Below are 11,763 nucleotides of genomic sequence, written 5' to 3' on the forward strand. Positions count from 1 at the left end.
CTGTCAGGGGTATTTATTCAATGCCTCTGCTAAACCAACAGGTCTGAAAAATCTTGGCATATGTAATGAATACCATATTCGATATTGGTTCAGGGATAAATTTTCTACTGCGCAGGTAATGTTTCTCAGTCCCATGTTCAGTATTTGCTTATCAAATGACAGCGAGCACTCATTTATGGGATACAGAAAACAAGATCCCTGGCTTAAAACACTGGTAACAATCATATTATGCAAATATTTACCATAGCCTGCTTGAAGCCCTGTGTTTGCATATCGCAAATATTTGATACACATACACAGTCATAGCTTAAAAAATGTAAAGAACTTACAGGATGGGTAAAATGGGTAAGTGAGCAGGACTAGGGCTACATGTTACAATTTTGTTGTAATTTCATTAAAATTTACATACCTGTAACAATGCTGAAAAGTGTTTTATTGCTTCGTCATGCAAGCTATTTCCAATCAAGGCATAGCCAAATGCTGGGAAATTTTGGGGAAGAAACAAATATGGATTAGCAATAACTTAAAACAAAAATTAAAAGAGCAAGTTATTATTTAAATGGAGAAAAATTGCAAAGTGCTGCAGTATAGCGGGACCTGGGGGTACTTGTGCATGAAACACAAATGGTTAGTATGCATGTACAGCAAGTGATCAGTAAGGCCAATGGAATCTTGGCCTTTATTGCAAAGGGGATGGAGTATAAAAGCAGCGAAGCCTTGCTACAGTTATACAGGGTATTGGTGAGGCCACACCTGGAATACTGCATACAGTTTTGATTTCCATATTTACGAAAGGATATACTTGCTTTGGAGGCAGTTCAGAGAAAGTTCAGAGAAGGTTCACTTGGTTGATTCCGGGGATGAGGGGGTTGACTTATGAGGAAAGGTTAAGGAGGTTGGGCCTCTACTCATTGGAATTCAGAAGAATGAGAGGTGATCTTATCGAAGTGTATAAGATTATGAGGGGACTTGACAAGGTGAATGGAGGAGACTAGAACTAGGGGGCATAATCTTAGGATAAGGGGCCGCCCATTTAAAAGAGAGATGAGGAGAAATTTCTTCTCTCAGACGGTTGTAAATCTGTGGAATTCGCTGCCTCAAAGAGCTGTGGAAGCCGGGACATTGAATAAATTTAAGACAGAGATAGACAGTTTCTTAAACGATAAGGGATTAAGGGGTTATGTGGAGTGGGCAGGGAAGTGGATCCTGATCCATGATCAGATCAGTTATGATCGTATTAAATGGCGGAGCAGGCTCGAGGGGCCATATTGTCTACTCCTGCTCCTATTTCTTATGTTCTTAAGTGATGTTGCAGTTCATTTCCAAAGAATTCTAAATAATGTTATCATTTTGTTTCGTTTCAGCTTTTTGAAATTTATTTTTAAAGAAATGAAGTGCTGATGGCATCAAAAGGCCAGCTGGATGCATTACTGAACGCAGCACTGAGGGAGACAGATTAATACATACAAATTGAAGAGGAGCACCTTGGGTAATAACTGTACGAGGTAGAGTAATTAATATCAGCAGAAACAAAGTCACAAACACAGGAAAGTTCAGCAATCAGGTCATTTAAAATGCTGTTATTTCAGGTCCGTAACCACTGGACTTCGTACAGCCAGTCAGCAACCCAGTGGTGTCATCAGCCCTCACAACTATTCAAAACGAGAAAAGATATTACATTTACCAATGATCTTTTTATATCTGTCAGATCCGAAGGAGATACTGACTTCAAATTTCATTAACTATAAACTGAATGCAATACAGAACAAAAAGGCCCAAGTTTCAATCCCTAGCCTGGGCTGATGGCTGATCTCAAGCTGCAACAAGTGGCTTAGAAGAAAAATGCTTCTTCATCACTATCCAATAACCTCTGGACATACAAAGGTGTGGATGCAGGGCGGGGACAGGATCACCTTTGTCCATGATGCCCCCTGCAGCCGAACAGCCCAACTTGGCCCTCGCTGTCAAGGCTCACACATTAATGATTGGGTCAGGTATCAGAGAGTGTAATATGTTATGGAATGATACCCATCAGGAGGTGACAGCAGTGGAAGCGAGCAAAGAAAGTTGGCAGGCGGTGAAACTAAGTTTTCCTTCTAATGGTGTCACGCTTTCTACAACTTTTCCTATAATCTATAACTGTCCAAATACGCCACAGTTAATCAACGTCAAACACAGCTACCCAAATACAGCACAGCTGATGCCAACTGAACCATTGCTGTAATGCAGCAAACAAGAACAGCTTCCATAAACTAGATCAGGTTAGTGGAATTTGCTCGGCCCTTCCCTACAGATCTCAGGGGCTAATGGAAGAGAGTGCTTGCTCCTGCACTATTCCAAACAGTCAGCTATAGAGCAGCACTGATGGCTGTCTGAGAACAGCTCTTGTGACTGTTACCTCAGCCAGGAAATGGGACATGACCTAAACGAGGAGAACACAATTTATTTCCCTGCAGAAAATGATGGCTTTTCCTTGACTTCACTATCCATCTTAAAACTTACTGAAACAACCCATGAATAAACAATACATACCTAATTCCTCATTTGTATTTGCATCGATGGTAGAAAAGGGGAACCTCTTTTGTTCAGCCAATACTTTAGCTTGACTCTGAAATTGAGAAACATAATGCATTGGTACAAATAAACAGACAAAAGTATGCCAAGAAACTATAAAATATAACGGGTTACAACTGTAAATCGGTTCCATAGTTTAAAGAGTGATCTCTACACAGCATCGCAATCATTAACCCTTGAAGTATTCAGCCTGGGATGCTAACTAGCACATTTTATATTTGTTCACTACTGCAAAAAATTCAATATAGTCCGTCTGAGGCCACTTAAAATGAAATCCAGTCAAACACTTCTTCCACTTGCACAAATCAACCTCAATTCACAATATGAAATATAACGGGTCTGATTAATTTTCCACCAATTCCTGCTGAAGACTACATTTAAGTCTGTGGTAATTAAAAATCCAATTCCTGGTCTTCCTTCCCAAAACACAATAACTTATGAAACTAATGAAAGAATCAGAATCATAGAAATTTACAGCACAGAAGGAAGCCATTTCGGCCCATCGTGTCCGCGCCGGCTGACCAAGAGCTATTCAGCCTAATCCCACTTTCCAGCCCCTGGTCCATAGCCCTGTAGGTTATGGCACTTTAAGTGTACATCCAAGTATTTTTTAAATGTTGTGAAGCTTTCCGCCTCTACCATCCTTTCAGGCAATGATTTCCAGATCCCAGCACCCTCAGGGTGAAGAAATTTCCTCTCATATCTCCTCTAAACCTCCCCCCCATTTACTTTAACTCTATGCCCCCTGGTTGTTGACCCCTCTGCCAAGGGAAACAGGTCCTTCCTATCCACTCTATCCAGACCCCTCATAATTTTATACATCTCAATCAGGTCTCCTCTGTTCCAAAGAAAACAGTCCCAGCATCCCCAATCTTTCCTCATAGCCAAGTGTCATTTCTCACAGTGACGTCCCAGTATTAGCCAGTGGTGCAGGAAGGACAAGTGAGTGAACCCAAACTCTCTCATGCACCTCTCTAAAGCAGCACTGCCCGGGCCAGTGGGAGCAGCTCCCTGGTTAGCATTCTCCGTTCAATATAGGTGGTTCGGCAGAGGGGTTCCAACTGCTTTTATAAACCATATTAGTAAAAGGATCTTCTACAGCCACCAAGCAAGTTTTAGCAATTTAATAAAAACATGCCCTTTTAAGTTCAACTGGAGCTCATTACAATTCTGGGATATTTTCTACACTGTAATATCTACTGTGAATTATAGCATAATACTTTGGAAGGTTTGCCTCTTTATTTTATTCTACCCCAAGATCTGGTTTGAAACCAAATTTCATTTCGGCCTTTCCAAATTAATTATGTTTGGCATCTGGAAACTGTTATTTCTAGGAGCAAAGGCAAAAAAACGTCGATAAAGAAATGCCTGAATAATGCTATGTGTATGTACTTTGTTTCTGAAAATGATACAAACTTAGAAATCTACAATCAAATATAGTGCTAGTTATAAATCAACAGACTGTATAGCTGGAAGTGGTCCAACTGACATCACCCTTTTCAGTTGGTATCTTTATGACTCATTAAGCTACTAAATAAAACTGCAGCAGTAACATGCAGGTTGAATGAAAACCAGCAAGTAAGGAAGTAGTTGTTTTGCTGCTTACACATTCAACCGGAATTAATGAAATAACAGTCAAGCTTTAGTTCTACTTTAGTTTATATGGAATATCTAATGCCTGTACTGACCTTATTTAAAAACTTTACGGGACATCCAATTGTGCACATCGTTTTAAGTTTACATTCATTTCAAAACAATAAAACCACAGTACATTCATAATTACCAAAATCAAACAATGGATTTAATGTGCCCACGATTTTCTTTTAAAAAGAGGGTAACATACCAGGATTTTCTCTGTATCAAGGGACGGCACTGGTTCACACAGTGGAGCCCCTCTAGGCACACAGTCAGTGTCTTCAGGATTCAGAAATGAAGACTCTGAAACATTAAGCAAAACAAACCTTTCACTAATTCATTTAACACATAGGCCTGGATCTTGCGGTGGGTAATGACGTCGAACCATCATTGTTCGCAGTCGAACCATCAGTGCTCGGCGTCATTACCCCTCCGAGACTGACAGCAACTTCAGGATTGAGCACGTGTGGATCTAAACGTGGAAATCCTGAAGTTGCAGTCATTCACTGCTCCGACACAGGTTGTGTTGTGTTGTGTTGTGCCCCCCCACCCCCATAGCTGACAATCAGTGAAACTGACAAAAACTTGGGCTCTTCCGTGCTAATATCGCTGTTAAACATCCCATTAAATGTTAAGCCTTGTTGGAATAGGTGGACGAACATACGAGCATACAAACATACGAAAAATGACAGACAGGTAAAGACCATCTGGTCCATCAAGCCTATCTCACACAATTGCGATACCTTGTGTATCACAACATATACACTCCACCCCATCCGAAACTGGGGTTTTAATAGTGTATTGACTGTTAAACAACCACTTCGGTGCTAAAAAGCTAATTTTGTATTTGTGGAGTGTCAAATTTCTTCGTTAAGATTAAAAAGGTTTTTTTAAGTTTGTTCATGATGTATCAGCTTCTAACTTATTCCCATGTGAAAGTCCCAATATTTATTTTGCTCTCTAACATTTTCAAAAAGAGCAGATAAAAGCAGTTTTTTATTTCCTGGTTTGCTGTATGTGAGTATTCTTCAATGTGATTGGTTGCTGAGCCAGCTTGATGACATCACTGTTGTTGGATGCTGGAGATTCGCTTGATAAGATAGTAGAAATGCAAGGACTATTTTTTAAGTTTAGCAACGTACTAAGTGCACACTATTATGCAGCTATTTTACATATTCAAAACAATGAACACACACGAATCAAATATTTGACTGCAATGGGCCAGAATATTTACGTTGACGTTTCATGTCGATGATTCTGACGGTTCTGACAAAAGGTCATCGACATGAAACGTCAACTCTGTTTCTCTCTCCACAGATGCTGCCTGACCTGCTGAGTATTTCCAGCATTTTCTGTTTTTATATAAGAACTTGCATTTATACATTGCCTCATCACATCATCAGGATGTCCCAAAACACGTCACAGCAAATGAATTACTATCAAAGTGTTACGTAGGGAAAAAGTCTTGAAACATATCAGGAAAAGGGACCAGTGGAACATTTGAGTGGAGCACTACCTTTAAAAGAAAGAAACTCTATTAAAATATTGCACATTTCAATAGCTTAATCCATAAATAAAATCCTCTACCGAGTACCAATCGGGGGCAGATTTTAAAAGAACAGACTGTGTTTTATGGTAACATAAGAACGTAAGAAATAGGAGCAGGAGTAGGTCATTTGGCCCCTCAAGCCTGCTCCGCCATTCAATAAGTTAATGGTTGATCTGATCTTGGCCTCAACTCCACTTCCCTGCACGCTCCCCATAACCCTCGACTCTCATATCATTCAAAAATGGAAGTGGAATGCTGCCCGACCTGCTGAGTATTTACAACATTTTCTGTTTTTATTTCAAATTTTCAGCATCCGCAGCATTTTGCTTCTGTATGAGAGACAAACATTTTTTTTTGGACAGCCAACTGTTTGTCAAACACAAACACATCACCATACTTAACAGTTTCCAACACATAAGAACACAAGAATTAGGAGCAGGAGGCGGCCATTCAATAAAATCATGGCTGATGTACGACTTCAACTCCACTTTCCTGCACTATCTCCATATTCCCTTCGTATCCAAAAATAAATCAACCTGTCTTGAAGATCCACAGCCCTCTGGAGTAGAGAATTCCAAAGATTCACAACCCTCTGAGTGAAGACATTTCTCCTCATCTCAGTCCTAAATGGCTGACATTATTGTGAGACTGTGACCCCTGGTTCTAGACTCCTCGGCCAGAGGAAACATTCTCCCTGCATCTACCCTGTCAAGCCCTGTAGAATTTTGTATGTTTTAATGAAATCACCCCTCATTCTTCTAAATTCCAGAGAATATAGGCCGAGTCTCCTCAATCTCTCCTCATAGGACAATGCCCTCATCCCAGGAATCAGTCCAGTGAATCTTTGCTGCGCTCCATCTAAGCCAAATATATCCTTCCTTAGGTAAGGAGACCAAAACTGTACACAGCAGACCAAAACTGTACACAAAGCAAACTATTGAGAAATCCACACAGGGAGTTTCAGTTTGTCTGATTTCTCACTGTCAGGACACACCCTATTTACCTACATCTGGAGAACTTGGATGCAGTTGACAAGAGCCAGAGCTCAGGGACACCCAAATGTGTGCAGTGACGCTGCTATTAGCCAGCTAAAACCAGGCAACTTACCATCACAGAGCATTGGTTAGCTTCCCGCTACTTATCCAGCCAGGACCACAACTGGGCCATTGGATGGCAGGGTTACCTGGAGCTAGGTGGGAAGAAGCCAGTGACTGTTCTATCCTTCCAGGTTCCATTGATGAGCCAAGCCGGCTGGTCAAATAACCACGCCCTGCAGTACTGCCCAGCTCAGCTATTACACTACTGAATCTGCGACAGAGGATTAGCTCAGTTACAATCTTCCATCTGCAGGCAAGTCAATTGGAAACCAGATCAACTCCAAAAGAAACCACTTACCTATTCTTCCCCCACCCCACCACCACCCATGTAGGATAGTCACCAATTGGTAATTAGGCAATGACAGGTGTGAGTTAACATGTCCTCCAGTGACAAGTCGATATATGATTGCAGGGACGGAGGGCTGAATCATTTGCCTTTTTGCCACAGATCTATCTCACAGCTTGGTCCAGACATGGACAGGAGGAAACGCTTGCATTGCATGCATTGGGAGTCCTGAACCGCGAGCATATATTTGTTTGGACACATACATGTCATACACTTAACACTCATTGAGACTCCGTGGACACTGAACTATGACCTTGCTCAACACGATCCCAAAAGAAATGTGTCTGGAGGATTGTTGGTATCTACCGGGACCTCTCGGAACCTCTACGCAGTTTGGACAGAAACCCCTTAGTTCTACCAATCAATACAATTGATGAATAGTGCTGAACAAAATATAGAGTGAGAGAGATCTCTAGGACTGTTAGCAGAATCAACACTTACTATGCGCAGGCATTGCTAAAGAACAATCAATAAAGCCAACAGTGCAGAACTATATTGCCAACTCAGTATGGTATAAATCAGAGGTTGCTTTGGGTAGGTGCAGAGTAGAGGACAGGCACTCTTATACAGGGGAATTAGATAGAGAGAAATTCTGTTTCACTCTTGCACATCTCCTTTCAGCTAGATATAGGAAGGAAATCAGGAAAGGAGAAAGAAGAAAAAAACCTTTTAAAAAAACTCCCATGTGCTTCCCTAGTTGGCCGAACAAGCTGTGTATCGGACAAGACATTAAGCCGAAACCCCGTCTGGTCTCTCAGGTGGACGTAAAATATCCCATGACACTATTTTAAGGAAGAGCAGGGGCATTATCCCTGGTGTCCTGGCCAATATTGATCCCTTAATCAACATCACTAAAACGGATGGTCATTATCACATTGCTATTTGTGGGAGTTTGCTGTGCACAAATCGGCTGCCGCATTTCCAGCATTATAACAGTGGTTACACTTCGGAAGTTAAATTGCTTTGGGATGTCCTGAGGTCGTGATAGGCTTATATTTACATTGTGCCTTTCTTTTTCCTACGTTGTCGAGGAAGGCTCAAGGATATATCCCCAATTAGCGAAGCAATAGGACAACTCCTAATTTGCCTCAGCTGCATTACATTAGAGAGGGGGGGGAAAAATAGTCCAGGATTCCCACTCCTCATGTCCCGTGATCCTGCAAGTGTGCATTTGTATGGTCATTCGTCGCACAAGGGCAGGAATGGGTTTGCCTCTGGTGCTTCCCACAGTTGACCTACTAACATTCAGTCAAGACTCACAGACAGAAATAGCACTTCTGAGCAAATTGGTGAGAAAACACTATTCTATGACAGTATGTAAAGTAAGTGCTGGCTACTCCTTTTTAGGAAAAGTATTTATATAGCACCTTTCATGACCACCAAACGTCTCAAAGCACTTTACAACCAATGAAGTACCTTTTGAAGTGTAGTCGCTGTTGTAATGTGGGAAACACGGCAGCCAATTTGCATTCAGCAAGCTCCCACACACAGCAATTGTTTTTTGTTATGTTGATTGAGGGATAAATATTAGCCAGGACACCAGGGATAACTCCCCTGCTCTTTTCAAAATAATGCCATGAGATCTTTTACATCCACTGAGGGAGCAAATAGGGCCTCGGTTTAACGTCTCATCTGAAAGACGGCACCTCCAACAGTGCAGCACTCCCTCAGCTCTGCACTGGAGTGTCAAGCTAGATTTATGTGATCTAGCCCCTTGAGTGGGCTTTGAACGATGCATTTCAACATTAGCATATTATTACATATTATTATTAGTAAGGATTGCTGTGCTGAAAAAAGATCATGACAATGATCACCGAGTATTAGTTCTACCTGCCTGAAAATTGAGGAAGAATTTTATAAAATAAGGATTTTAGTTTTACTTTTATATTGAGGAATGAACTCTGGGCGATTACAATTTTTTTTTTTTTTAAAGCTGTAAAATTCTGGATATGCACAGCAGGTCAATTGGAATCTGAAAGGAAAAGAGTACTTAACATTTCAGCTAGGATACTTCATTATGGGCAGTCCCACCTGAAATGTTAAGTTATGATTCCCATTCTAAATATATTCAAAAAGGAGTTAGATGTAGTCCTTACTACTAGGGGATCAAGGGGTATGGCGAGAAAGCAGGAATGGGGTACTGAAGTTGCATGTTCAGCCATGAACTCATTGAATGGCGGTGCAGGCTCGAAGGGCCGAATGGCCTACTCCTGCACCTATTTTCTATGTTTCTATGTTTCTACACGTAATCAAATGGCAAATGGTTTGCTAATGAATTTGGAGCCCCTTTAATATAGGCTTAGCACCAAACTAGTGGCTCATCAGTCAATATCAATCCTACACTGGGAGGCAGTAAACAAAACGCCTGCATCTGCGCACATTCTGAGAACTCCAGGATATAGTCGATGTATTTACTGAGGCATATGAAAGCATGGGCCTTCTGCTAAACATCCGTAAGACAAAGGTCCTCCACCAGCCTGTCCTTGCCACACAGCACTGCCCCCCAGTCATCAAGATCCACGTGTGGCAATCGACAACGTGGACCATTTCCCATACCTCGAGAGCCTCGTCAACAAAAGCAGACATTGATGCGGAGATTCAACACTGCCTCCAGTGCGCCAGTGCAGCCTTCGCCCACCTGAGGAAAAGAGTGTTTGAAGACCAGGCCTTCAAATCTACCACCGAGCTCATGATCTACAGGGCTGTAGTAATACCCACCCTCCTGTATGGCTCAGAGGCACGGACGATGTACAGAAGACATCTCAAGTCGCTGGAGATATATCACCAATGATGTCTCCGCAAGATCCTGCAAATCCCCTGGGAGGGCAGGCGCACCAACATCAGTGTCCTTGTCCAGTCTAACATCCCCAGCATTGAAGCACTGACCACACTCGATCAGCTTCGCTAAACAGGCCACATAGTTCGCATGCCAGACACGAGACTCCCAAAACAAGTGCTCTATGCGGAGCTCCTTCATGGCAAACGAACCAAAGGTGGGCAGTGGAAACGTTACAAGGACACCCTCAAAGCCTCCCTGATAAAGTGCGACATCACTACTAACACCTGGGAGTCCCTGGCTAGAGACCACCCTAAATGGAGAAAGTGCATCCGGGAGGGCATTGAGCACTTCGAGTCTCAACGCCGAGCGCTTGCAGAGGTCAAGCGCAGGAAGCGGAAGGAGCGTTCAGCAAACCAGTCCCACCCATCCCTTCCTTCAACGACTGTCTGTCCCACCTGTGACAGAGTCTGTGTCTCTCGTATTGGACTGTTTAGCCACCAAAGAACTCACTTCAGGAGTGGAAACAAGTCTTCCTCGATTCAGAGGGACTGCCTATGATGATGATGAAACAAAATGGGCAAACAGCCACTGCTCTCTCATATGACTGATTACCCAATGTTTAGAAACACTTGTTTATAGTACACAAATAGCAGTGTCAGTTATCTTTTAAGACACTGGAGACAAATTTACCATTTACGTTAGAGTCCTAGTATTCATCATCTATACATTTCAGGTCAAAGGCGTAATGCAAAGTGTTCAGAATCAATACAAGCGTTGTTCATATTCTGTAACATCGTGACACCGGATACACTGACTTGCCAAAAACAAGTGTTTCTTTTTACTGCTGAGAATTCCAAGTGAATCTTCAGATCATAGACAGCTCACTTTTTCCGATAGCTTCATCGAACACATTGAAGTTTAAAAAAAAAATCAATCATCTTTGACCTCAATGTAACTCTCTCCGTAAATCCCTCTACCGTGCTATATCTCTCCTCACCTTTAAAAGCCTTCACAAAACCTATTTGTCTCTGCTTCTGGTCACCTGCCGCATTTCTCCTATAATTGCGGGCTACGCATTGCTCCTGTGTGAAGCACCTTGACATGTTTATTACATTAAAGGCTCCAGTTGTTGCTGCAGCAAGGGATGAGGAAATAAATAATGCACTAACTCAACCATTTGTTCTAGTACACAACAGCAATCCAAACTGCTTTTATAATTATTGTCACTATATTTTTTAAAGGGGAAACTTCAGAGCATTCGGAATGCTTCAGAAATGTATGTTTAACAACAAAAAATCTATGAATTTAAGCCTGCTTGGACTCAAATCAACACAGTGACTGAGCAGCAACCTATCTTGACCGCGGATGCGGAAGTAAGGAAGAACTCGCATTGGGCAAAAAAGGGGGCAAGATAAAAAGGACGTGGCAAAAAAAGTGCACAGGTTCTCACCGCACTCCACGAAGTCTTCCGAGTTCCCCAATTCTGACTGGGTGACGCAGCCTTGCTTCTGCAGCTGGTTGTTGCTGTCGAAGGACAAGAGCGAGGGAAAGTACTCGGCACAGGCCGAGCCGCACAGAGTAAACAATAAAAGTTGAGCGGCGCGAGCCACCGCTCGCTGACTGGCAGCTGCCATGTTTGCGCTGCTGCTCGGGTAACATCCGGGGATTGGAAGGGAGGACGGCCGCGGTGCACGCCGGGGACTGTAGTCCCGCTCCGCTGGGCTCGACGCGCTGCGGGAAGCGACATTGCGTCGTCGGCGGAACTACATCTCCCGTGATGCAT

General features: G+C 42.5%; 1 protein-coding gene across 7 annotated transcripts in view; it reads right to left on the bottom strand.

Annotated features, from left to right (window-relative positions):
• The window catches only part of ttc13 (tetratricopeptide repeat domain 13), a 96,405-nt gene extending 84,767 nt beyond the window's left edge, over window positions 1–11,638 (bottom strand). For 6 of the 7 annotated variants that reach the window (XR_011594983.1, XM_070889186.1, XM_070889187.1 and 3 more), the window contains exons 1-4: window positions 11,431–11,638; window positions 4,418–4,512; window positions 2,533–2,608; window positions 410–480 (exon numbers count right to left, since the gene is read on the bottom strand). Coding sequence is in view for 6 of the 7 variants with exons in the window: in XM_070889186.1 (XP_070745287.1) it covers window positions 410–480; window positions 2,533–2,608; window positions 4,418–4,512; window positions 11,431–11,614 (426 nt within the window). In the remaining variant the exon portion in view is untranslated. Of the gene's footprint in view, window positions 1–409; window positions 481–2,532; window positions 2,609–4,417; window positions 4,513–10,977; window positions 11,085–11,430 lie in introns of those variants that run through there. The other variant, XM_070889189.1, reaches the window with a different exon arrangement.
• Between the last annotated feature and the right edge of the window lie 125 nt (window positions 11,639–11,763).

This window comes from Pristiophorus japonicus, chromosome 9 (genome assembly GCF_044704955.1).
Source record: "Pristiophorus japonicus isolate sPriJap1 chromosome 9, sPriJap1.hap1, whole genome shotgun sequence".
Classification (NCBI taxonomy): Eukaryota; Metazoa; Chordata; class Chondrichthyes; family Pristiophoridae; genus Pristiophorus; species Pristiophorus japonicus.